This window comes from Capra hircus, chromosome 18, assembly GCF_001704415.2.
Source record: "Capra hircus breed San Clemente chromosome 18, ASM170441v1, whole genome shotgun sequence".
Lineage (NCBI taxonomy): Eukaryota > Metazoa > Chordata > Mammalia > Artiodactyla > Bovidae > Capra > Capra hircus.
The window spans coordinates 20,496,614-20,524,422 of record NC_030825.1 but is presented as its reverse complement, the minus strand read 5'-3'; the positions used below and the strand labels follow the sequence as shown (position 1 = coordinate 20,524,422).

Here is a 27,809-nt window from a genome sequence, read left to right as displayed (position 1 = left end):
TTTGCCAGATATTCTTTTAATGAGAATTATAAAAGACCAAAAACATTTTTTTGCAAACTGCTTTTTAAACAAATGATTTGCTTTTAATTACAAATACTGTGTGAGACGATGCCTTCTTTTGCAAAACCAATAAACACAAGAACAAATTTTAAACATATGTGATTTGTCCAAGATATGTGGGGGGAACGGGGAGCCTGATTTTTTTTCCCCAGTATTAAAAAAAAAAAATCAGTACTCCCTAACCTTACAAAGAATAAGTCTGAAGGTATGACTCAACTGGAGAAGAGAGGGAGACCATTTTAGAGCTGCTTTAACTAGTTTGATAATTCTTCTGATGTTATCTTTCCTGCTTTAACTAGTTTCTGACAATTCTTCTGATGTTATCTTTCCTTTCTGAAACTCTTATCTTCACAAAACAGTTGAATTTAAAATTATTTCTAATGAACTGATTAATGGGGGAAAAGAAAATATGTATCGAACACATGTATAAATTTTACCATCAACAATTATGCATATCAAAAAGACACTAACTTTAAAAGGTACAAAAAAAAAGTGAGGAAAAACCTGAATTACAGAAAAGCAAGTCAAATTTATTTAATGAAAAACTAGAATTAATAAAAATTAGCAAATACACACAGAAAAAAAATACACACACACAGCAGCACTATGTATTGACTCACATAGGGGAAAAGCAGTGGTCCAAGACCACTCAACATGGCTTGTCAGTTAAAGGAAAAAAAAAATCCAAACACACTCACACGCGCGCACACACACACGCACAGGCACACAAAAAAACAAGAACCCAGTATTTTTCAACGGTACACTCAATCTACAACAAACACAAATTCAGAATTATTTTACAATGCTTCCTTTCTTAATACAAAAGATGCCCATCTTGGGTGTATATATATATATATTTATTTTTCAGTGGTTTACTGTTGACTTATTTTTAAATATATTAGTGTTATTACATGCAACTGTTTCCTGTATTTAACAGCCTTTCCTTTTATTTACCTTCATGTGTCTAGCTTCCACCTACTGCAAGTTTTTGGTTGGTAGGCAGACAGGTGCCTTATTCTCTGTGAAATCAAATGCAATGGTTTTAAACACTGGCCAGAAAATGTCTGATTGCCATTTCAACACATGGAAATAGTTACATTGATGCCTAAATTGCCATTTTCTGCAAAGAGCTGTGCAATGCTGGTGTCAAAGACTAGGCAGTCACTATTCATAATGGCTGTTGCAATTCCCTCATGAATAGACCGAGGAGTGGCTTCCCAAGTCAATCGCCGCCTATGACCATTTAGCTCAAGTCGATAAGCAAAATTTTCAGCTTGCTTGCGTGTTCCTATCAGCTGTACAATTGCAAAGAATTGCTGGTGACCATCATATTTTTCCTGTTTCTCCAAGACCAACATGAAGTGAAAGCCAAAACAGGACTGCATCATCACCCAGTCAACAGCACCAGGAAGATTAATGTCTGTAGCAAGGAAAACTATGTCCTCTCCCTGCAGGGTTGTGATGGACTTATGCTGATGCATCAGATGCGGCATGACAGCATCCAGAGAGCCTTGCCATTTACAGGAAGCACCAGGGCACGGACAGGAATAAGGCCTAAACTCACAGAGCTCTTCATGGTCTGCTTTTTCTGTGTGTGGCAGAGTTATTTCACATCCAGAAGAGGCGTATTTACAAGGGAAAAGTACTGAATTGGCCACTTTCTCCATAGCCAAGTTGCGAATGGATCCCAACGGGCCCCGGCAAGTTGGACAACATGTGAGCTTTGGGCGACAGTTGCTGCAAACCAGATGGCCACTCTGGCACTGGAGAATAGGTGGCAGCACATAGTCGAAGCAGACCGGACACTCAAAGAGGCTCGCCAGGTCATTGTTGGAGGCAGTTGTGCCCGTCAGGGCAGGCACCCTCTGGGACGGCGCACACTTTGAGGTTCCGGTAGGTAATGCTGTTGCAGTCTGACGGCTCATTTCTATAATAAAAAACACAAATAAAAGTATAAGGAGGCAGGAGAAAATTAATTACAACTATAACATGTTTTATATAAATAACATTTACTTGCCTAAAATACTTAAGTTTAGCGCAAAATTTGCTGTAAGCAAAATAAAGGAAAACAAACAGGGTTTAAAACAACATAGATTACACGCAATATGTGCACTGTACACTGGATAAAATCTGTTTTCACAATGTTCCAGAGCACATTCCCTTTTTCTAAAAAATGTTTAAAAAATCATCCTTGAATGGACTACATGGAATAAATGCTAAAATAGAAACCTGGATCCTAAACAACTAAGGAACACTGTATAAACAGTTTAAGTTCAATGAAATCAGTTTTGACTGAAATTTCCCCTGCCTGTGTTCAACTGCCCTGCTCATTCTATTTCTTCCCCATTCTTAAGTCAACTGTTGACAGCCTCAGTGAGTTATACATGATCCAAAGGATCACCAGGGTACTGACTTTTGATTACTCTTTCTAAGGGTGAATATTATCTGCTAAAGAGATCTATCTGGGGAAGGGAAGGTCTCCTGCCATCCCATCATCCATCTCCATGGAATGTTAACCCCAGCAAGATCTTCACCTTATTTCCTACCCATCTGTGACCCCCTTCAAAAGTGAGGAAGTATATAGGAGAAACAGAGGGCCACCCTCTAAAAGGTATGAGTCTGGTATTCAAAACTAAATCATTCTGTTCTACTTCCACTCTACAATATAAATCAGGTATAATTTGCAAAGAGGAAGGAAAGTCAGGAAAAGATAAACAGTATCAGAAAGACTCACACAACATTAGGGGTGAGGGACAGAGTCAACAGGTAAAGAATTCCTTATATTCTATTATAGAGTTCACCAGTGTTGCTGAAGCATTCATCAGCACAGTACTAAACATTATTTAAGAAATAAATGCCATCTGGAAGAAATGATCAACAACGTTAACTAACCTGTCAAGCTGAATTAAAGATAAAACAAGCGCCTTTTCCCAGGATGTAGTGCACTGCTTTCTTGGGGATGACAAAAAATCAGTCCATTAATGTCCTAAGAGTATATACTCAATAACCACAAGCCATCTCTCCACAAAATAAAAATTTAACAACTCCTAAAAGTTAATGTTTCCTTAATTATAATTGTTATTCTGTTAGAATTTAACGTTGAAAAAATAATGCTGCTTTATCAATGAGACCACATAAATGCAATTTGGGTTCTATTACTCATAGATAGGGCGTCCCAGGTGGCTCGGTGGTAAAGAATCCACCGGCCAAGGCAGAAGACACAGTATCGATCCCTGGGTCAGAAAGATCCCCTGGAGGAGGAAATGGCAACTCACTCCAGTATTCTTACCTGGGAAATTCCCATCTACCAAGGAGCCTGGTGGCCTACAGTCCACGGAGTCACAAAGAGTCAGACCCCAGGTACTGATCGACTGAGCACAAGCACACACACAGATTACTCAAGGACAGACACCTTAAATGGGGGTTGAGAGTGAACCCTCTCCCCCAGGAAACCCCAAAACAGGTCAATTCCACTGTCACTAAAGGAATATTCTAGAGTTCACGGGGAAACAAAAGTATCACAAGGATTCTATCATAACATGGCTCATCGCATAGATTTACGACAACAGGAATCAACTCTCATCACTGAAGCCCTGTATAACCAAAGTGTTCAGCCCCAACAAAAACACTATAAAGGAACTTTCATGAAACCCAGTTTACCTCTGAGATTTTTTTGGCATATGATGATCCATGCATTTTACTTTAGGTCACTAGTAAAACAATGGCTTAGCATTGCCGAAGTGTCCCGTATGTATGCTTATTTCATGGTCCATTTTATGCGACTCATTTAAGAGAGCAACATAATAACTGGGAAGTAATTCCCTGGGCACAAAATCTAAGCTGATTCCTTTCAAATCACTAAACCAAAACCAGCTGGTCACTAAACTCAGTTTGTATTCAACATAATATAACTACTAAGCAAGAAAAATATTACTGTTTAACTTTGTGACCTAGAAAAAGCTATACATTTATCAATAGTCCAGACTCACATTACAATATACATTATTATTTTCCCAAACATACAAAGCACAACTTAAAATTACTATTCAAAGTGTAAAAACAAGCAAAATATGGCTTCAATTTCTGGTGAATTTAAGTATTACAGGACAGTAGCAGCTAAAACTTCCCAAAGTTCGGAAGGGGGAACTCAGTCCATCTTACACAGAAAAGTAATCCACACATAGCACAGCAGCCGTGCAGTAGGAACCAAGGACTGAAGTGTCTGGACAGCTCTGCAGCAGTCATGACATAACCCGAAGTTTGGTTTAAACTGAGAAAAGCACAGCTGATCAAAAGATATCACTGCCTGCTCAATTTTGTTGCAGCAATTCCCTGGTCCGTTTCAGAGGCTCAAAACAACTTTCCCGTTCCACAGTTTAAGCAACACAGTCTCTTAATAGCAGTACCTTTTCTCTTCCTTGTCCCAGATGCTGGTAAACAAGTGAGCAAGACGCCTCTCCAGGAGTACAGAAAAGGTAAGGGAGACTTCCCGGTCATAAGTCAGAGAGCTCATAGCCTTTCCCCCAGAAGCAAAGACAACCTGCAACAGAGGGCTCTCCTGGATATCTTCTGTTACTAAACATGTCCCGGGTCTAGTTTTCAAAAGGCACATGCCCTACTCCATACACTCCATTCACTCCTCAGAAGCACTGGCTACTGAAGAAGAGAACTGATGCCCCCTCCTGTTCCAAGAGGAGTCGACCACACCTCCCCAGGAGCTGAAATTCGCCTGCGTCTCCAAAAATGGGAGCCATTGCTGAGCTGTCCTCTGCTGGGCCCTAAACCTTCGTCTGTCTCGGAAGTCTGTCTTCCCCAAATTCATCGGCTAGGCTCCTGCCAGCTCGGTGAAGAACAGGGCAGAAGGGTGCGTAGAGGCCACTGGTCGACTACGTGCGCTCTCGGTGCCAGCTCAAGCTACTACTGCAGGATCCGGCCCGCAGGAGGAAAGCCTGCGCCAACGCAGTGCCAGGGGGCCGCAGGCGCTCTCTGCACAGGGCGGCGGCTGCCGCGGATGGCGAGAGGCGGGGCGGCGTGCCGGGGCGGGGCTTAAGGCTCCGCCCCACTCCGTCTGGGGCAGCTCCCAAGCGGCTCCTGGGCAAGGAGCGTGCAACTCCCACCCAGGCACCCAGCCGAGTAAAACCCGGCGTAAAACCCCCCATCCTCACTCCCCGGCGATACTGCGCAAGCCATCAGCTTACTAGAAGGCTGAACTCCATTTCTGTAGGCCCAAACAGTCGGATATGCGCAATTCTGCATGGTTTCAACCCAAAGGTCTACACAGAATATATGGGTAATACGCGACCAGACAAGCATCTCTGCACTATACTCTGCCAGTTAACCCTGCGGACGCTAGATTTTTACAAAGTAAAAGCATTCTCCGTACTTCGTTCAGTAACTATTTAACGGGCGTTAACTACCTTATCTCCACAACTGTAACTCGCTTCTCCATTTTTACCACCATCTGCACCTTAAACTCCTTCTCCCTTCGAGATTTTGTAGTGAGAGTAGGAAGCACACATAACCATATTAAACTCCTGCTTTAACCCTCAAATTTAGATTTTATTCTCTTCCCACTCTAGGAAAACCATCTTAAACGGCCTCATTAAACAGAGTAGCTTGTTTTGTTTTTAAATAAGCATTACCCTTGCCCCAATAAAGTCCAGGGCCTCCAATCTGCATTGCGTCAGCTCAGGCATCCAGAGGTTTAACCTGTCATTACATCATGCTTAGTGCAGCCTTTAAAGGCACCAAGACCTGGTGTGGGTGTGAACCCTGTGCTCTAAATTGGCCATTTTCAGCATAAAATTTTAACTCTTGATCGCTTCCCCACCCTATTAATAGTGTGTTCAATCACCTCAATGTCATTTTGGTATTAGGCTACAGAAAACATCATTAGGAACAGAAATATAACTGAAAATAGTCTGTTCACTGAAAAATATAAATTACAATAATCTATGTTTTAATTTTCTAATACATATTCATTCTAGATAGGTCTCAGGTTTCTAGACCAGGAGACTCCAAATGTTTTAGAGCAGAAAAACTTCAGACAGATTTAGGACAGAGTCCAAATGTGTAAAAACAAGTAAAAGGGATGACATTTCTCAAGCAAAAAAATGTTTTCCCAAACTTCCAAAGAACCTATACAAAAAGAACCTATATACAAAGAACCCATACCCAGATCCTTACAGCACCATCTAAAAATCATTAAGCTGTGGACAAACCTCTGAGTAAGTGAGCCAGGACAGTAACAATGGAAGTGTCTGGAGTCATCTGCACTCGAATTCAAACTCAGCCTTCACCACCTGCTCAGCTGTAAAACTGGGACAATATTTCTAGCCTTGCATGGCTTTTGTCTGGATTAAGGAAGATGGGTAAGTTATATATATCATAGGTGGCACAAATTCCAAAATATGTAAGTGCTCACTTACACAATTCCAAAAGTTAACTTTAACTTGTCTGACCTAAAGTCATCAGTTAGTTAGAGACCTAGAACTTGTGGGTTCCAGATGTATACTCTACAAGATGCCTTTAGCTTTAATAAGGTTATCAAACATGTCTACCAAAGAGCAACCACCATTTTAACTAATTTTTAGCACAATATAGTAGAATTTCTCGACTAGGTAGAACATTTATTTAAACTGGTTTTATGAGATAAATTTTTACAAAAACTACATTACACTAAGACAAGCCCACAGAATCCAAAGTTAGCAAAATTCCAAAATTTATCAAGAGTCCACTATTACTTACCCTTTCTAAAATAAAGCTTACATCTCAGGCCCCGTTTGGTATAAAGTTTAAATAGACTTTAATTAAATAAAAACATTTTAGAATCACCCTTTAATGTTGCCTTAGTAGCCTTAGTGACTTTAGAGCATTTAACCATTGCTATGCCACATTAACAAACTTACCACTGAAATAAACAGATTCAAACTTTTAGTCTCAGTTTCATGTGGGAACTTTTTTTCCTATTATAAATTATAAATAACTAATGAACAATTTCTCTGATTAATCGTAATCTTGTGCCTGGGCATTTTTATGAACACACAACAATGCTGTGCTTTTCTTGCAGTTTACAAATGTTACCATGATGTGCAAATAATGACCCCCCTCAAAGATGCCCACCACAAAATTAAAACTATGGCAAGTCTCCTTAAAAATTCAACAGCTTAAAATGCTAAGTTAAAAATCAAACTTCATTATAACACAATAATGCCAAGCGGGAAAAAAATAAGCAATCTATTTTTAGTTTCTAGAACTGTACATTACTAATGGTAATTTAAAAAAATTGTACATAGTATTTTCCTAAAAGCTCTTTTCCTGAAGATAATTCAGAAAACGTAGCTACAAAATAAGATTTATATATCCCATAAAGCAATGATCTGAAGTGGGGGAAGTCCAGGACAAAAGACCTGATAGAAGATGTAAAAGCCTCAGCCTGAACAGAGGTGACGACAGTAAACGGAGAGGAAAATGCAAGCCATAACTTACGTGTATGAAGCATATTTGTTTTCTGCTCCCTAAATCACTGTATTTGAGGCTTCTATACTTAGTAAAACAACAACAACAACAACAACAACAAAAACTTTACCAGAACCCATTAGGCACTATGCTAAATACCAAACTATGGTAAGAGATGAAATGCAAAGTAGAAATGAGATGCCTGTGAGATATCTAAGAGACGGAACTCTTAAGCTCTGCTGATGGGAATGCAAAATAAGTTATCACCATATCCTCGTCATTGCAGAAAGTCCCACTGGACAGCATGATTCTATATCCTAATTTTACTTCACTATTTTCCTTATTATTTTTATTTCACTGTGAATCTAACCTCAAAATGAAATTAACCTCAAAAATGAAACCATAAACATCTCCCAAAACAAGGCAGGTCAAACCTCAAACTTAACAATCTGAAGCTCTTGCATAAATTGCACAAGCTCAGAATTCCAGTCATACCATTTACCCCTAAGAATTACATAAATCCTGCTGTCTTCTGATAAGTAACTACAGAGATCAAAAATCTAACCTCACTTATATTCTTGTTCCTCTGCAAGTAACTTTCCTACCCTAACAGGTAGCTTCTAGGACTCTTATCTTTGGAAGAAATTTTCATCAGAACATCTAGATATATGTCATCAGCATAAGCCAACAGCAAGTATTTTCCATCTCAAGGCAAATCTTCCACCTTTGTGGACCTTTCCTCTAATTGTTCTGTTTTAACTCTTACCGTTACTCAGTTCTTTTCTTCACGTAATGCTGATAATGACTCTCCTGAATCTATCTTCGAAAGTCTTAATATATTTTTTCTCATTATTCCTATCCTTGCTTTGTACTGCATTCCAAGAGAACTCAAGTTCTAATTCATAAATTTGGTTTTGCTAAGGTTACCGATCTCCTGATATGCTAAAGCATTTAATTATACAGATACCCTCAACCTCCAACAAGGGAGCAGAGTATGATGGAAAGAGCAGCTGCTTCCCTTTCCTCTCCCTGAAGTTGGAACGGCCACATGAATTCAGACTGCACTGCTCTTGTACTTCCTTAACCTCTCTACTAAAGTTTCCATGTTTAATTTTCATGTCCCTCACTGAAGCGTCACTGTTGGTTAGTGGTTTTGTTCTCACTGCTATAACCTAAGTAGTTCCAGGGTCAGCAAACTAAATAAATAAGGAGGCAGAGAAGGGACTTTTCTTCCATTCTCACTGAAACAGATCCCCCAGACATTCATTAACAAGCATATGCAGATACCAGGTATTGTCCTCAATGAGCTTCCAAGGTAAGCATTTATCTCCCATGTTACAGAAAAGAAAATGGATTTCAAAATAAATTTCAGGTCACAGAGCTAGTTTTTTTTTTTTTAAAAAGGGAGTTGAAGAGCTATGTGACTAAGGAAGACTTAGAAGGGGTGGTAAATGTCATCCTAGGCCAACAGATATTATAAAAAAATTTTAGACTTGGAAAAGATCTTAAACAACTCTCTCATTTTCAGAAGAGAAAAATGACACAGAACTTGCTAAATGTCATATAAAGTAGGTCAATGTTCTAATCTGGTCAATGTTATAATTTCCTAGATCCTTGTAAAGCAAATATTCTTTGGACATTTTCTAATTCAACTTGAAAAATTAACCTTTTCTGAATTTAAGTTCAGTAAGATTCAACCATCTTTTGCTTTCCCTCCCAACACAAGAAGGATCCCTAATGTAGCCAGGAAAGAGTAAATAAAAAAAAGATGGGAGATGAGTAAGAGTCAGCACCCTAGAGGGGCCTTTCCTAAAGGCCAGATCACTCTTCTTACTGTCTTCATATTATCTCTTGCCATATGAAATTCACTTGCTAAATACTTTCTTACTACTTATTGTCTGTCTTCTGTCCTTTTCCCTCTCCTCCTCAATACCAGCTTTTCGCTGAAAACAGCAATTTTCAAACATTTTTGGTTTCAGGAACCCTTTGTACCAGTGATTGGCAAACTACAGCTGCAGGCCACTTGCCTGTTTTTGTAAGCAGTTTTACTGGAATATAGTTAAGCACATTCACTTACATCCAGGACTGTTTCCAAGGGTGGAGATGAAAAGACCCTATGTATGACTCATAAGGTTTTCCCTGGTGGCTTAGTCGGTAAAGAGTCTGCCTGCAGTGTGGGAGACCCAGGTTCAATCCCTGGGTCAGGAAGATCCCCTGGAGAAAGAAATGGCAACCCACGCCAGTATTCCTGCCTGGAAAAATCCCATGGACAGAGGAGCCTGGCGGGCTACTCTTTGCGGTCACAAAGAGTCCTTGAGGTCACTAAGAGACACGATTGAGCGACTAACACTTTTCACTTTCATGACTCCTAAAGCCCTTTAAGCCTATCTGGCCATATAAGAAAACATTTGTCTTTACTGTTTTAAAGTTTTTAAAAATTGAGGATCCCAAAAGAGCATTTTGTCAATGTGGTTTATATGTATTAATTTTTACAATATTAGAAAGTCAAGTCAAGAACTTTAAATATATGTTAAAATTACCATCACATTTTTTATATAACATGTAAAAATCTACATGTTAAATGTTTATGAAAAATATCTTCCATAATAGGGAGAAGAGCATCTATGTTTTATGTTTTTTGCAAATCTTTTAAATATGATACAGTAAGAAAAACAAAAGTTGGATATTTAATATCTGCTCAGTTGCAATGCAGGAGACCCTGGTTTGATTCTTGGGTCGGGAAGATCCTCTGGAGAAGGGATAGGCTACCCACTCCAGTGCTCTTGGGCTTCCCATGAGGCTCAGCTAGTAAAGAATCCACCTGCAATGCAGGAGACCTGGGTTCAATCCCTGGGTTGGGAAGATCCCTGGAGAAGGGAAAAGCTACCCACTCTAGTATTCTGGCCTGGAGAATTCCATAGACTGTAAAGTCCACGGGGTCACAAACACTCGGACACCACTGAGCAACTTTCACTTTCACTTTACGCAATTAATCTGTGAAGACACCATATGTCATGAAGCCTCTGGGAACCTCGTTTTACTTTCATGTCTCATTATTATGAAAAACGCTTTGACACTCGAAGGGTCTTAAGAACTCCCAGCTTCCCTGACCATTAACTTCTCGTTCGGAAGCTCTGCAGAATATAAGCTTCATCAGAACAGACTTTGTTTATTGTGATCTCTCTTCTATCTCCAGCACCTAGGACAGTACCCAGTCCAGACCAGGTACTCAAGTATTTCTGAACGAACAAATAAATCAGGTACAACAGTGTGAAGGATTAGCATGTGTATAAACAGAGCTCACTCATCCCTGATGACTCCTCGGTAAAATCTATCTGTTGCTTGATATAACCTTAAACAGATTCACAACTGTGAATCTCAATTCACAATTGAGACTTACAATTTACTTTAAATAACCATATTTTACAACAACACCATGCTTATCTTTGACAAAGGAGCAAAAGGCAACAACACAATGAAGGAAAGAGAAGACTTCAACAAATGGTGTTGGAACAGCTGGGTATCCACAGGCAAAACAAAAGAAATCTAGACACAAATCTAACACCTTTCACAAACTAACTCGAATCACAGGCCTAGTAAAACATAAAACTATAAAAATCCTAGAAGATAACACAGGAGAAAATATGGAAGACCTTGGGTTTGGCAATGACTTTTCAGAAAAATCAAAGGCATGAACCCAGAAAGATTCATCAGCTGGACTTAAAAGTAAAAATGTCTGCTCTGCGATATGATCAAGAGAATGAGAGGACAAACCACAGACTGGGAGAAAATGTTTGCAAAAGACATATCTGATAAAGGACTGTCATCCAAAATATTGCACAGAACTCAACAAGAAAATGAATACGCCAATTAAATGGCATGCCACAACCACTGAAGCCCCTGGGCCTAGAGCCCAAGCTCCACAACTAAAGAAGCCACCGCAGCGAGAAGCCCATGCAAAGACTAGCCACCACTCGGCCCAACTAGACAAAGCCCGCACAAAGCAATGAAAACCCAGCACAGCCAACAATGAATTAAAAGGGAAAAAAGTGGGCAAAAGACTGTAACAGACACCTCATCAGATACACGGATAGCAAAGAAGCATATAAAAGGCGCTCCACATCATTTGTCATCAGGGAAATGCAAATTAAAACACAAATAAAATACTACCACACACCTCTTAGAATGGCAAAATCCAGGACACTGATAACACCAAATGCTGATGGGCAGGTGGAGCAACATTCATTGCTGGTGGGAATGCAAAATTGGACAGCCACTTGGAAGGCAGTTTAGCAGTTTATTCAAAACTACAATATACCGTAAGATTCAGCAATCATGATCTCCAAAATTTACCCAAAGTAGCTGACAACTTATGTCCACACAAAAACCTGCACATAGATGTTTATAGCAGCTTTATTCATAATTCCCAAGATGCGGCAGCAACTAAGATGTCTTTCCATAGTGAACAGATAAACTGTGGTACATTCATACAATGGAATATAATTCAGAAATTTTAGAAAATGAGCTATCAAGCCACAAAAAGATATGAAGGAACCCTAAATATGTACTGTTTTAAGTGAAAAAAGCCAATCTGAAAAGGCTACATGTTGTATGATTCCAACTATATGACATGCTGGAAAAGGCAAAGGTATGGAGGCAGTAAAAAAACCCGTATTTGCCAGAGACTGGGTGAGAGGGGGTGATAGGCGGATCACAAAGGATTTTGAGGGCAGTGAAATGATCCTGTATGCTATAGCTGTGGCTACATTTGTCAAAACTCATATAGCACTAAGCTGTTTCTTTAGCCACTAAGTCGTGTCCAACTCTTTTGTGACTCCATGAACTAGACAGACCACCAGGCCCCTCTGTCCACGGGATTTCCAAGGCAAGAATACTGGAGTGGGTTGCCGTTTCCTCCTCCAGGGGATCTTCCCAACCCAGGGCCTGCACTCGAGTTTCCTGCACTGCCAGGTGGATTCTTTGCCACTGAGTCATAAGGGAAGCCCACAGCACTAAGAGTGAACCATTAATAATGGGCTTTGCGTCAAACTAGATACCACATGTCGCAAGGAAGACCCGCACGCTGCCATGAAGATCAAAGATCTCACATGCTGCAACTAAGACCCAGCACAGCCAAATAAATTTTTAAAAATATTAAAAAAACAAACACAGACTTTTGGACATTAACTAAGATCAAGCATATGGAAACATCTAGTATATCACTAACAACACTTGCGACAAATCACCAAATTAAAAAGACCCAGATTACCCAAGATTTTACTGAAAACTGTTGTTTCCACCTATTGTATTCACTTTCATAACCTCAGCCTGGGACTGTGTCTGAAATTTGATAAAGACAACAAAGTCTGCTATGATAGAAACTTCCAACTGACCACCTACCAACCTGTAAAGCATCATGTCAGGAGCTTCATACAGTCTATACTAATAAAGGCTGTATCTCCATTTTGCAGATGAGCAAACTGAAGATCAGAAAAATTAAGTAGTAATAAGAACAGAGCCAGACTGTCTGCTTTGTCCCTGAATCTTATTTTCTTTCAAATAACCCCAAGAAAAGTATGTATAATCTTCTCACTTTTACACAGAATATTACAACTTCACATCCAACTAATCTTCAATATTCATAAAAACAAACAAAAAAAATCCCTAAATTCTTTAAATTACACCTGTAGTCATAGCAAGTAGTTTTTTTTGAATTTTTTGTATTAAAGTGGAATAACCTAACAGTCATTAAGCCATTAGACATTAAATCAAACCAAAGAATCAAGAAGAGAAGAGAAAAAAGAAGCAGGGTACTCCTCTGGCAGTCCAGTGGTTAAGACTCCCAGCTTCCACCACAAGGATCTCGGGCCAGACCCTGGTCAGGACACTAAGACTGAACTAAGATTCCACATGCTGCACAGCAAGAATAAAAGAAGCAGGAAGAGATTAAATAGGCTCTCAACCTTTTTAAGTCACACCACATATCACTAAAGAGAATTGTGGGGAACTCACTTGAAATTATTGAAACCATACCAGTCATAATTACACACAATCACTCCTACAATATCACCAAGACTCACAGTGTCTAGATAAAAGCAGCCAAACGCTCATCATTTAGTTACGCAAGTTTGAATACAACTGTTTACTAATCTGACTGGGCTTTACATTCTCTCAGGATGTAAAACTCACACATTCCAGTACATCTTTGTTCTTTTGCTCCATCTTGATGTTAAACTATGTTTTCAAAATTCTTCCCTGTATCTTGTACCCAGTTTTACACTTTAACATACAACCCATCCACCTTCGCTTTCTTCTTGACAAGTAATGGTAGGTAAATAAACAGAGAACAAAAATTTTAAAGCAGATCAACACTAGCAGTAACCTACAAAGCGTTGGTGATACTAAGGCTAAACAGAAAAGAACACACAGCTTGAGAGATGAAGAAATTAAATGAGATAAAAAGTCACACTGAAGAGTCTTGATACATTATATGATGGACAGTTCTTTACTACCTTTATAGAACAATGGAAAGGCCATATTAAAAAATTCATGGAGCCTTATTCAAACTAAATTACACTCCTTTGAAGTAGTTAAAGAAGCTTTCCTGATGGCTCAGATGGTAAGAATCCGCTGCAATGTGGGACACCTGGGTTTGAGCCCTACGTCAAGAAGATCCCCTGGAGAAGGGAATGGCTACCCACTCCAGTATTCTTTCCTGGAGACAAGGAGGGACAGAGGAGCCCAGCGAGCTACAGTCCATGGGGTCACATAAGCATCACATCTCAAACTCTAGCCAAATCATTTTAGATACTTTGAATAAGGATATAACACATGAATTAACTTAGACTCTAAATTTCATCAAACTAAGATTCCATTCTGTGGGCAGGTACCACATTTCTCTACAAAAACTTTTCTGTTTTATTCTCTTAGGTTTAGTTATTTTAAAAACAGCATTAGCACAGTCTCAATCATCTGAATCCACCTGTTAGTCATGTAACTGAATGCTCCTGTCCACAGTTATGGTCACACTGGTCACAAGTTGGTACTAACAGTACTCTAGTTACAGGAAGTTAAAGAGAAAAGTAGAGGGGGACCTAATACGTAAGTGATGCATTTGTGTGAAGTGAAGCCCAGATGACGCCATGGTTTTCACCGAAGCACTAATACACTGGTAAGAAAACGCACCGTGTGGTGACCACACATATGGGATAACTTTGGTGTGCTCAACTCACGAAGAACCTACAGCGTAAGTCAATTCCGTAGGTCATGTTGTTTCAAGACTTCAATTTTGCAGGTAGTATTCGACACTTCCATAAATTAGTGTAATCCGAATTTTACTGGCTTTGCAGTTTTGTTTGTATTTAATTTGCAAGTTTTGAACTGTCACCAACATCAGACAGAGCTGAGCAGATCCCTGGCTCCTGCTGTGTGAACTGTCATGGACTCTACACACTCCTGGTTTTCCTGCCTCACCAGCTATTCCTCAGTTTCCTTTATTGATTCTTGCTCTTCTCCCCAAACTCTTGATATTAGAAGTTGTCCATGGTCCACTTTTCTTCACTTTGGTAATCTCATTCACTCTGTGTTTTTAAAATTTCACTGATATTGTCATGGACCTCAACATTTTTATGTCCAGATTAGAAAACAAAAAATACCCTCCCAGATTTGTCTTAAGCTACGGATGTGTACACCCAGCTGTCTCCTAGACATTCCCATGGCTTTCGTGCATAGCCGCTCGGTCATGTCCAACTCTTTGCAACTGCACAGACTCTAGCCTGCCAGGCTCCTAAGTTCATGGGATTCTCTAGGCAAGAATACTGGAGTGGGTTGCCATTCCCTCCTGCAGGGAATCTTTCTAACCCAGGGACTGAACCTGGGTCTCCTGCATTCCAGGTGGATTCTTTACCATCTGAGCCACCAGGGAAGCTCCACACATTTCTACAGGAGGGTGGTCAAAACTGAACTCCTTATCTTCTCCCAGAATACTGAACCAATAGCCTTCCTCTCACTTCATAGAAACTTCATCCTTCCAGATACTCATTCCAAAAGTCTGAAGTCATCCTTGATTCTTCTCTGCATATCACATGTGCAACCACCAGGAAATCTTGTACCTCCCTGAGAAATGAATCCAGAATCCAACCACTCCTCACCACCTCTACTACTACTGCTCTATCATTATCTTTCAACTGGATTATTGCAGTACCCTTCTACCCAGTCAACCTGCTTCCATCCTTGTCTCCCACCCCACCCACCAATTCAGAGCACAGCAATAAGAAAAAAAAATCTATTAAAATCTCCCATATCCAGGTAAAAGATAAATCCTACAACAGTCTACAAGACCCTGCACAATGCTGACACGTCCCCATTACTGTCTGACTTCATTTCCCACCTCGTCCTTCCTCACTGGCTGAATGGCATCCTTGTTCCCTGAGCGTAGGTTGCTCCTTTGGGTCTTTGCCTTAAAATACTTTTCTCCGAGATATCCACAGGACTCTCACCTCCTAATCTTTGCTTGTATACCTCCGTCTCAATGAGGGCTATGCAGTCTCCTCTATTTAAATAAAACAGTGACCACACTCTGCCCACTGACCCCTTCTCCTAATCCTTGCTCATTCACTGTTGTCAATCTTCGCCTCTCCTCCTCTTCCTTCCCCCTCCTCCATTTCTACTCTATTGTTGTCGATAAAATGTACTACCATCTATCAGGCTATACAACTTACTTATTTGTTATGGTTGTTGGCAATATGGTTGTTGTTGTAACCCCTCCTCCACCACCTGGAAAATGAGAATTTGTCTGGTTCAATGATGTGTCCCAAACACTTCCACAGTGCCTGACACATAGTGTAGGCTCAATAAATACGTTAGCTGAATAAATAAATTAGAAAGCAGAAGAGCTTTGGACTTCTGAGCTGCTGCTGCTAAGTTGCTTCAGTCGTGTCCCGACTCTATGCGACCCCATAGACGGCAGCCCACCAGGCTCCCCTGTCCCTGGGATTCTCCAGGCAAGAACAATGGAGTGGGTTGCCATTTCCTTCTCCAATGCATGAAAGTGAAAAGTGAAAGTGAAGTCGCTCAGTCGTGCCCAACTCTTAGCGACCCCATGGACTGCAGCCCACCAGGCTCCTCCATCCACAGGAATTTTCCAGGCAAGAGTACTGGAGTGGGTTATCCAAAGCTAGATGTAATAGAGCAATACTTGTTAAATAAAATCCACAAGAAAATGATTAAATACAGAAAAAACAGAGCAGAAAGGACAAGTATTAACTACAAGGAAAATTATACAAATAGGTCCAAGAAAAAGAAACCATTTATTATATGGCTCATATTGTAACTTTCACAGTCCTAATAATGCAAACACAAAATTACGCTGTTACTAAATTAGGAGAGTATAGGAATGGCAAGGTCTGTACATGTGACAGGGGCAGGAAAGGCAGTTAGAAACACAACAGGAATAAGGCCTAAAACTGAAATCCTGAAGTAACAACATAAGCATGTAATCTAGAGACAATGAAGGTAAATAAAATATAATCACTTCAAAGAGATTAAAGTAGCTGCCTCTGGAAAAAGACATCTGGAGAGGAATATGGCAGGCAGTTTTTCTTTAAAAAAAATAAATAAGCCTAGTGGAATATTTCATTTTGGATTATTTTGCATGTGAAACTCTAGACTAAAAGAAGTTCAAAAACTTGATATGAATTGTCACAAACTGCATGCATTACTTAAGACATTACAAATATAAATTTGTTTTCAAAGATCTGATTCCAAGTATTGGCTAAGATCTGTAGAAACATACTTTCCCCACACTGTTGGAATGTCCACGATGAAGGTTTCTAAGAATATTTGGCAGTTTGTATACTCTCTGATCCAGTAGTTTTCTTTCAAGAGTCTATCTTATGACTTACACATTGGCAAAGGTGTATATATACGGACGCCTACAGCAACCCTATTTGTAAGAGCAAATAAACTGAAAAGTGCTCTAGATGAAGAAAGTAACTAAATGATGATCCATACAACAGAATAGTATGCTGCCTTTTTTTTCTTTTAAATAAACAGACTCATACCTACTAACATATAAGAATCAAATTGTTTAAACAGGTAGAGGGAAAAAAAGGCCACAGAATATACTACAATCCCATTTATGTTAGAAGAGAAAAAAGAAATAGCTGTCTTTTTATATATGTACGCATGTACATACATACCATGTACTGGGACAGAAAACTACAAGGGCATCCAAATTGCCAAATGTGGTTTAAAGACTTATGGTAAGGAATTAGAAAGAGGGGAAAGGAGGTCAAGCTCAGAACCAGAAATCACAAAGACTAGAGCTGGGACCACTGAACTACAAATACATACACAAAATATCAAGATGGAAGAATATATGGACTACAGAGTATAAACACAAATTTCAGCATTTGGAATTACGCAGTTTAGGGAAGCCCCTCAAACACGTATAGTTACTGACAAGCAGTAATCATTTAAAGGGAAACTATCTACAATGATTAAGTCAGAGCAAAGAAACTGACTTTAAAATGTCTATCTTAAAAGAATGTGTAACACACACAGACTAGGAACCACACCAAAATGTCCACAATGGTTACACTTTTCAATTACCACATTAGGAATAATCATGAGGAAGGCGGGGGTTGCATTTCTATATGTGTTTCTCAAATGCTGCATAAAACATATATATTACTTTGGGGATTTAAATTTAGTGCCTATTTTGTGTCCCCACACTTTTCTGTTAACAAACTGCTAGTGATTTCACACAAACATTAAGAGATCAAGAGCTGATTTTGCCTACTGCTTTCGTTTTTTCTTAAAATGCCTCAAATAGATGAATACTTACTTATAGGGAAAAATTACTTTAAAAACAGCCTCTTCACATTTTTAAAACCCTACATATTTCAAATACATGTACATATATTTTAGTTTATATAAAACTTAAACTTAGCACTTTAAAAGTTAATTCTCAAAGACAAAATTTATCTGATCACCTCTCCAAGCAAAATCAAAAGAATGTCTGTAGAAATTAACTCAGAAACTATCTGTATTAACAAAATATCCAAAGCTGTCCCCAACAAAGCTAAATGAGGGACCCTGACAAAACAAAAAAACCCACAACTCAACTTTAGCTGAGCTCAAAACAGCTAAAAGGTGAAACACAAAGGCAGGAAAAAGCAAGTTTTTAACAATTAGATTATTTCATTTAGTCAAATCAAGAACTGAAGTACAAACGTTAGTGTACAACACACTTAATTTTGCTGTATCAACCATTACTAGGCTAAGCCTGTCAATTATGACAATAACAACAGGTACAATACTTCCTATAAAATTCAAGACTGGCATTAAATTCTTCTCATTTTCTAAGAAAATATTTCTCACTGGTAATACCAGCTTTATAAATATAGATTCATTCTCCAAAGATTTTTCCTCTATTTCTTTTTCTACTCTCACATGCTCCCAACTCCCCTGCTTTTCAAAATAAGCAAAAACAAAAGCCACAAGTAAGTTCAACGCGACTGGGCAACCTCAAACCTGAAAGATCTTTGCCAATATCATTTTGGTCACTGTGGTTCAAACCTGGAGAATAAATTGAACCCTAGTGAACTGTATTACCTGTTATCTTTTTGCCTAGAGTTCTGGAAGACTTACTGCCCCTCCCCACAAAAATAAAAATAAAAGTAATGGGATACATGGGAGCTGGTCACAATAGTGTGCAAAATGCGTTAAGTTGTATCCTTAAAATCTTAAGCACATTTCTATATGTAGTTATCCTATATGTCTTCAAAAAAGTTTACATTGAGGGGAAAAGAAGTAATACTCCAGGTATTCTACAATTTCCTGAGAACAGTAAGCATCAGGTGTCATAGCTGGTGACATATCACAGAATCTTCTCTCCCGGCCTCGGCTCAGCTTCTCACTCTCGACTATGCCTTCAACCAGCTGTAGTATGGTAGTCACTAACTATAAACACTCAACTGATGGCTTCACTCATACCTCCTTTAGAAAATACAACAGAAGCCATCAAATGCAGACTTGCCACTTCCTTCCCTCTTAGAATGGAAGGAGTGACCCAGGCCTTTGGGCAGTGTCCTCTCGCCCCCTCAGACTTCACACTTCTATTCCCCCCTCTCCCGCATTCAACTCTTCTTCTACTGGACCATTCCCTAACACCTGAACATACTCTAGTATCTCCCATCTGGCTTCTGTGATGTTCCTCTACCTCAATGGATCATTCTGGATGTCTCATAGATACCTTTAAATCCAACATATCAGAACTTCAAGTTTATTTGCTATCCTTCTGTTTCTTGAGTTTTATTGTTATCTGCAAACCCCCTCCTGGTTCTTTCATTCCTGGTAAACAGCACTGTGATTCACAGTTGCTCAAGCCAGAAACCACCTAATTCTTTCCTTCCCTCACCTCATATCTAATCCATCAGTAAGCCCTGTTAATTCTGTCCCCAAAATACATCTCGAATCCATCCACTTCTCTTCATATTCACAGCCACCACCACCTTAATCCAGGTCATAATCAACTACTGTGCTTTCTGATCTAAGTAAACATGTTAGTTGTGCAGCCATGTCCAACTCTTTGCGACGCCACGGACTGCAGCCCACCAGGCTCCTCTGTCCATGGGATTTCCCACGCAAGAATACTGGAGTGGGTTGCCACTTACTTCTCCAGGGGATCTTCCCGACCCAAGGATCGGACCCGGGTCTCTGGCAGAGCAGGCAGATTTCTTTACTGAGCCACCAGGGAAGCCTGATCAAAGAAATGGCCTATTCTCTAAAGAGTTAGGCATTTGTGCTCAGTCGTGTCCAACTCTTTGCGACCGCATGGACTGTAGGCTACTCTATCCATGGAATTTTCCAGGCAAGAATACTGGAGTGGGTTGCCATTTCCATCTCCAGGGAACCTTTCTGACCCAGGGATCTAACCCAAGGATCTAACCCACATCTCTTGCAGCTCCTGCATTGGCAGGCGGATTCTTTACCACCTGAGCCACCGGGGAAGCCCCCCAAAGAGCTAAAGCAATCTTAAAAGAAGACTGTTACTCCTTTAATTAAAACCTTTTGATAGCTTCTCAGTACCCTTAAAATTCACATTCCTTACTTTGACTCTGCAGGATCTGATCCTTGCCCATCTCTCCCCCTCATCCATTTGATCTAGTGACACTCTCTTTTCTCAGTTCCTGGAACAGTCCATGTTCATTTTTGCCTCAGGGTCTTTACTTCTGCTGCTCCTTCAATCTCATATTCTCCTTCTCTCCTTCAAATAAGTCCTTATCCTTTTAACATAGCTTAAATAGCAACGCAGGGCTTCCCAGGTTGCTCAGTGGTAAAGAATCCGCCTGCCAATGCAGGAAACACGGATTCGATCCCTGGGTCAGAGAGATCCCCTGGAGAAGGAAATGGCAACCCACTCCACTATTCTTGCCTGCAGAATCCCACGGACAGAGGAGCCGGGCAGACTACAACCCATGGGGTTGCAAGAGCTGGACACACTTAGCAACTAAACAGCCAATATCACCATTTCTCACAGCAAGACTCCCTCCCACCATTACTCTTTCCTCCTTTATAGTATGTATCACAATTTGTAATTCTGCTTTCTTCCCTTACCAGAACGTAAGTAGTAACAGAAAAATTAAGTAACTTATTCAACAACTAATTTTTTTAATTATTTAAGTACTTTCTATGTTAAGTAATGTGTTTTTAAATGCAACAGTAAGCATTGTCCCTTCTCCTGCAGAGCTTAAGGTCACAAACAGCCAGTAACAGATGCTAGACACACACCCAGATCTGGCTCTTAACCACTTGGCTACACCGCCTCTAGCCGCAGGACACTGGCTCAAGGGGCAGCAATATGCTTAGTAGATGCTCACTTGCTAATGGAAACTAAGGCTTGGAGAGTTAAGTCATCTGCCCCAAGGAGCAGACAGATTACCTGAGGAATTAAGTACAGTCATGAAAAAAGGCACAGATACATTTAAGTATGGAGAATGTTCGAGAAGCAAAAAAGAATCCAGTTTAATCAGGCATGGCAAAGAAGAAATGCTGGAGGATAAGGCTGCTGCTGCTGCGGCTGCGGCTGCTGCTGCTAAGTCACTTCAGTCGTGTCCGACTCTGTGCAACCCCAGAGATGGCAGCCCACCAGGCTCCCCTGTCCCTGGGATTCTCCAGGCAAGAACACTGGAGTGGGTTGCCATTTCCTTTTCCAATGCATGAAAGTGAAAAGTGAAAGTGAAGTCGCTCAGTCGTGTCCCACTCTTAGCGACCCCATGGACTGCAGCCTACCAGGCTCCCCCGTCCATGGGATTTTCCAGGCAAGAGTATTGGAGTGGGGTGCCACTGCCTTCTCCGGGAGGATAAGGCTAGAAGAGCATAAAATAAAACAGTGTGAAGGTATTAGCCATTCAATAAATATCTACTGAGCACCAACTACATGCCAGCAACAGTAATAAACTCTAGACAGGGGTGATCAAGGCAAAGTCCTCATAGAGACTGCAGTTTATATCTGTGAAGGCAAAGTAGAAGAGAAAAATCACAGTTCAGAGGAATATATCTTGTAGTAGGGTCAGGCAGAAAGTGCTATGGGAACACGGAGAGATGACATCCAATTCAAGGTGGGGCATCCAGGAAGAGCACATCAGTTAAGTGATGTCCAAGCTGAGATTACAGAGCTTAGTTGGAAGAGAATGTGTGGTGTGCATAAGCCCTTGCAAGTATGCAGTTGAAAGTGGCAGGAAAGTAACAAAAGCTAGCTTCAGTTGGAACTGTCGACTTACTGTCTATGTAATGTCAAGGGAACTTGGGACTTTAAACTGAAGGCTTTAAGTCACCTATGTTAGAAAGCTCCCTCAAATGGCAGCAGAAAAGCTGAAGGGAGGAGGCAGAGACCAAAAGCAAACAGATATTTAGGAAGGAGAAGAGGATTGGATGCACATGTGAAAACGAGGGAGAGAAGCAGCGCCAGGCCTCTGGCAATAACCAGAGAGCAGAAAAATCCGGGCTCTGTAGCCAGCTGACGGAGAAGGCGATGGCAGCCCACTCCAGCACTCCTGCCTGGAGAATCCCGTGGACGGAGGCGCCTGGAAGGCTGCAGTCCAGGGGGTCGCTAAGAGCCGGACACGACTGAGCAACTTCACTTTCCCTTTTCACTTTCATGCACTGGAGAGGGAAATGGCAACCCACTCCAGTGTTCTTGCCTGGAGAATCCCAGGGACAGAAGAGCCCGGTGGGCTGCCATCTCTGGGGTCGCACAGAGTCGGACACGACTGAATCGACTTAGCAGCAGCAGCAGCAGCAATGTGAAGAGGTACATACTGTATGATTCCAATTATGTAACACTCTGTAAAGGACAAAACTCCGGACACAGTAAGAAGATCAGTGCTTGCCAGAGGTTAAGGAAGAGGGAGGGATGAAGAGGTAGACCACATAGGATTTTTAGAGCAGTGAAACTACTTGTGTGTGATCCTATTAACGGTGGATACATATCATTTGTCAAAACTTGTAAAACATAACACCAAGAGTGAACCATAATGTAAACCATAGCCTTTGAGTGATAAGGTGTAGGTACATCAACTGTAACAAATGTATCACTGTAGTGGAAGATGGTGATAATGGAGGAAGTTATGCATGAGTAGGGCAGAGTATATGGGAAATCTCTGAACTTTTTGTTCAGTTCTTCTGTGAACCTAAAACTGTTCTAAAAAGAAGTCATTAAAAAAAAAAAACCTATGAGCAAGAGAATACATGGGTCTAGGTTTCACAAGCAAAGAAATCTGAGTGTCATAAGAATATATTAATAGAAATAGTAGGTCAGGAAACAAGTCTGTACTGAGTGTCAGCCACTGAGGATATAGGAATAAAAGACCACAATCCCTGCCCTTTTGCAGTAGAAACTCTAGTAACACTAGCCATGGAAAACCAAATGACTCAAAATGCATTAGAAAAATCTTTCTTAAAGAAACCATTAAGGATTTTTTTAGAGAGGAAAAGTTTATACCTAGGTTTTTCTTTAGGGGTGGGTAGGAAGTCTGAGGTTTTCATATATTGATTTTGTTTGTAGTGAGGTCCAGAGCAAAAATAACCAAAACTTAAAAGATTTTATAAGACATATAGGGACATTTCATAATTATAACTGAAGTCTGTAAAACAGATCTGAGCCACGAAAAACTTCAGTCTCTAAAAACCAAGTAAATCAATTCCTTCAAAATACAAAGTTGTTGCTCTGCAAATTTACTGAACTTTGTTTACCCTCCTTATGTAAGACCTGTTTTCTAAACACTGTATATGCTGAAAATAAAATCCTATTCTCCATATTACGTCACCGTTGCCATAGCTAGATGTTTCCTTTGTAACTTCAATTAATCGTAGCCTAACATTCTTTTAAATTATAGATATTAAAGTCTATTGTTCTACAACAATTTTGTAAAAATTTCCCAAAGCTTAGAACACATTACACTAAATTGAATTAAATTTCTGAATTTGTAGCTTGTAGTAATATTTATCCTGAAAAGCTCCTCATCTATCATTTAAATTGTACTTCAGCTTAAAATATTATTAAATGTTCAATTACGCTGCAGTGTCAAGAGGGGTCATGCAAAGCAATTCTATAACAGAGTTAAATAAACTATTTTGGCAAAGCCAACTTTTGCAACTAATTATTCCAGATCACAAATGTCTGTTGTATATTTTAATTCCCAGAACAAAAAATTACATAATTTGTACAGTCCATTTGAGGTCAAAATCTACTTGTCATGAACTTCCTAACAGCTAACCAAAATCCTCTCCTCCACAATTTAAGCCAGTATCTCCACAAACAAAATTACCAGACCATTACATTTATCACCACACTACACTCTGCTCTTCAGTAATGTCCAAACGAGATGGTGACACCATAGACAAGTAACACTCAGAAACTCACTGTTTCACTTTTCTAAGTTAAGACCTCAAAAACAAACTGACCCATGAATTTGATTAAATTCTAGATCACACAAGATGTACCCAGATGTCTTACTAAAGAAATTTTCCAACGCCATCATCTTCAAAAGCCTGGACATTTATCATCTAAACCTCTTGTTTTCATTTTTACGAACTAACAAAATGCACTAAAAGAAAACCTATGCAGTTCCAACATATCCGACATGCCAAAATAATCTCATAAATCTAGTTATTAACAACAGCCATGGCAGCAAACATTTACTGAGCACTTAGGCCTGCCACTGCTCTAAGCCTTAAGCCCTTCACCTACTATCTCATCAATTCTCCCAACAATCCTACGAGGTAGGTACTGTTATTACCCCTATTTTGCAACTAAAGAAAAAGAGGCACAGGGAGGTTAAGTATCTTGCCCAAGGTCACAAACCGGTGGGGGAGGACTGGAACCAAAGCAGGTAGTCTGACTTCAGAGTCCGCGCTCCCAACGTTCAACTGCTGCAAGAGTTAACAATTTACCCTTGACAGCCCCTTATCAAGAAAAGGTAAATGTTCAACCGCTAAAAACGGGCAGTCCGATCCCTGCCCTATATCCGTGCTCACGGCTTCTACGACTTTGACAAATCGGCTGCACCATCTGATTTTCCGAACACACAAACTGGACTTCTCTGCATGTCAGAGCAAATTCTCAATCTTTCCAGGAACGGGAAAAGAAAAACCTACGCAACACTGTGGCCCAGATTATCCACATTCCTAAATAATAAATCTGGGAGCGTCCAGAAAGGCCCCCAAACTACCCGACAAACGAAGCCTAGGAAAACCAACGTTTACAATAAAAAGCTGGAGCTTCCCTGGCAAATCGTTCACGCGATCTCCTCTCTAACGACATAAACAAGGGAGGAGGCTGCATTCTTCCCACCGCACAATGAAAGCGCAGGCCGGAGCGGGAAAGAACGCAGCGCAATCGGGGACGACAGCTCCCGGGGTCGGGGGCAGGCAGGGGAGGCCAAGGACGGCTGAGTCGCCCCGTCCTGCCCCCGGGCCGGTGCGGGGAGGGGCCGGAGGGAAGGGCCGGCCACTGCCCGCACTCAGCTGACCTCCGCCATGTTGGCCGCAAACCCCCGGACCCTTCACAACAAAGGCCGGCACCCGGGCGCCGGGAGCGCCGGGCGCCTCCCCCGGCCAGGCCCGCCTCCCAGGCGCGCGGGGGCCGGGCCGGTCGGCGAGGAGGCCCTTCCCCGCCCTCGCCCGGCCGCGAGGGGCCGACCCCCGGCGCGGGCCTGCCGGGCCCCGGGAGCCGGGGGCGGGGGCGAGCCGGCTCGCCTCCGCGGGCAGGGCCGGGCAGGGGAGGGGAGGGGCGGGGGGCGGCGCTCGGCCGGGCGGCCGGGCTCGGGCCGAGACAAAGGCGCCCAGGTCTGGGGGCTGCCCGCACCCCCTCCCGGGCGGCGCGACCCGGCCCGGCCGACCTTCCCGCCCGCCGCCATGACCGGGCCTGGAAGTCCTCCTCCCGCGGAGCCCCTCGCGGCCGGCTCCTCCCTCCAGGCCGGGCCCCACTTACCTGTGGGCGGAGAGCGCGCCTCGGACCCCGGTCCTGGCTCAAACGCGCTCTGTCGCCGCCGTCAACCCCCGCCACCGCGGGCAGCGCCACCGCCTCCTCCTCGTGCCAACACCGACGGGACACTCTGGGCCGCCGCTGCCGCTCGAGAGTGCGCCCCGCAACGGCCGCCCCGGCTCCCCCCTGGCCGCCGCCGCCGCCGCCGTTTCGCGCGTCCTCGAGCCCGCCGCGCGCTCCCGCTAAATACCACACACTGCGGCGGCCGCCATGAGGAGGCGCGGCCCCGCGCGCCGGCGGCCCGGAGGGGGCGGGGCTTCCACGGGCGCGCAGGCGCAGAGGCGCTCGCGCGGCCGGCGGCGACTTTCGCGGGTCGAGGTGCTGGGTTTCGAGGGTGGCGGTTGGCGGCCGGGTTCTGCGGGCACAGTTGCTGTGACTGAAGACCTCGCGACCAACAAACATCGCGCTCATGCCCGCAACCGTCCCCTCCTGGGGAGGAGCAGGGCTTCGCTGCCGCGTCTGGGAGCCGGTTTGCGCGCCCCCCCGCGGGGCTTTGTTCCGCGGCCCAAGGGGTCGTCCCGCGCGGCGGCCCCGCTGTCTACCCACTCCTGTTTTGTTTGGTGTTTTCACACAGCGCCTCCTCCGGCTCTTCCCAACTCCGCTCTTTCCCAAAGGAAAAAGAAACGGGCTGCCGTAGCCACCGACCTGGACCCCCACCCCTAAAAGGGAAGAGGTCCAAGCCGCTTCCTTTAGCTTTGAGCTGCTCTTCAGCAAAAGCGGAACGAGTTTCAAAAGCTTATTTTAGGTGAAATGTGGGTAGTGGCACGCCCTTCCCTGTGTCCTCCTCTGGAAACTGAATGAGACTCGGGGTCTTCTTTTCCCACAGGCAGGGTACTTAACAAATACAAAGTATATACCAGAGCAAAGGCTATATAGTGTCAGACCTTAAACTGGATTTCCATGTAAGAGCCTCCATAAAAATAGTATTGTGTGAAAACAAAAAGTACTTTTTATATGAGACTTTAGAAACCACCAAGGAACAGTCTTGCATTGTGTCCAAGTTCCTATCAATAGGAAATCATTTTAGATGGGAAGTTTTTAATGCAAGCACCCCTGAGAACACAAAACTTTCGGCTTGAAAGTGAGAGGCACACAGTTATTAATATCTAATGCAAGCTGCTAACTTCCAGCTTCCCCCAACAAATCTGTAGACTGTGTCTGTTGATACTTCTACTTCTGTTCTCAACCTAGTACTTGCTTTTTGTGGCTACTCTCTTCCTCCGGGACTATTAGCACAGTGTTTCTTGAGGTTGGGAAAGTAAAAAATCACGTGTTCTTAACCGCAAGTTATACTACTAATATGCTGGTCCCCGAAGCCCAAAAGTCACTTGAAGAACTTGGGTGAATTGTATAGGCCCCTGCAGTAATTTCTTCAACAATAAATTCTGACAGGTTCTGTTATACATTGCTTGGTCGGGCTTGGAGTTTACTGAGTGAAGACATTATTTATTCATTCTTCAACACCGTGTTGGGTTCTAGGAGTACAGAGCCACCAGTCCTACGTTCATGTATATAGTATCTAGTGGGGAACATAAAAAATCAGTCTTAAAAATCTATGACTACAACTGGGGAAAATGTTGCAAAAAGTGGGGTGGTGGATGGTCCCTGGTGCTAAGAAGGTATGTAACAAGCCAGGTATATAATATGACAGGTGACTAAGTAAAGAACCTAAGGATTTGAAGGAATTAACCAGTTAAAGTTGGGCAAGTTTCCAAATTGGGAAAGGACTATGTCAAGGCTG

The 27,809-nt window shown here is 42.0% G+C and overlaps 1 protein-coding gene across 6 annotated transcripts; it reads right to left on the bottom strand.

Moving 5' to 3' along the window:
• SIAH1 (siah E3 ubiquitin protein ligase 1) lies at window positions 1–26,254 on the bottom strand. 6 transcript variants are annotated; one of them, XM_018061960.1, is made up of 3 exons: window positions 4,467–4,566; window positions 2,953–3,012; window positions 1–1,987 (listed from the first exon to the last, which is right to left on the bottom strand). In XM_018061960.1, the coding sequence occupies exon 3, from the start codon at window positions 1,983–1,985 to the stop codon at window positions 1,137–1,139; it is 849 nt and encodes a 282-aa protein (XP_017917449.1). In that variant the 5' UTR covers window positions 1,986–1,987; window positions 2,953–3,012; window positions 4,467–4,566; the 3' UTR covers window positions 1–1,136. The 6 variants fall into 6 exon arrangements, with proteins under 6 accessions (XP_017917449.1, XP_017917448.1, XP_017917451.1 ...); XM_018061959.1 differs by lacking the exons at window positions 2,953–3,012; window positions 4,467–4,566 and adding an exon at window positions 26,015–26,254; XM_018061962.1 differs by lacking the exons at window positions 2,953–3,012; window positions 4,467–4,566 and adding an exon at window positions 25,923–25,943.

Bases quoted from the DNA above. Each gene is read 5' to 3' on its own strand.
- SIAH1 (XM_018061958.1), bottom strand. From the start codon at position 4,557: ATGACCGGGAAGTCTCCCTTACCTTTTCTGTACTCCTGGAGAGGCGTC. The intron at 1,988-4,466 runs GTACTGCTATTA...TTTTTATTATAG, and splicing joins TGGGACAAGGAAGAGAAAAG to AAATGAGCCGTCAGACTGCA.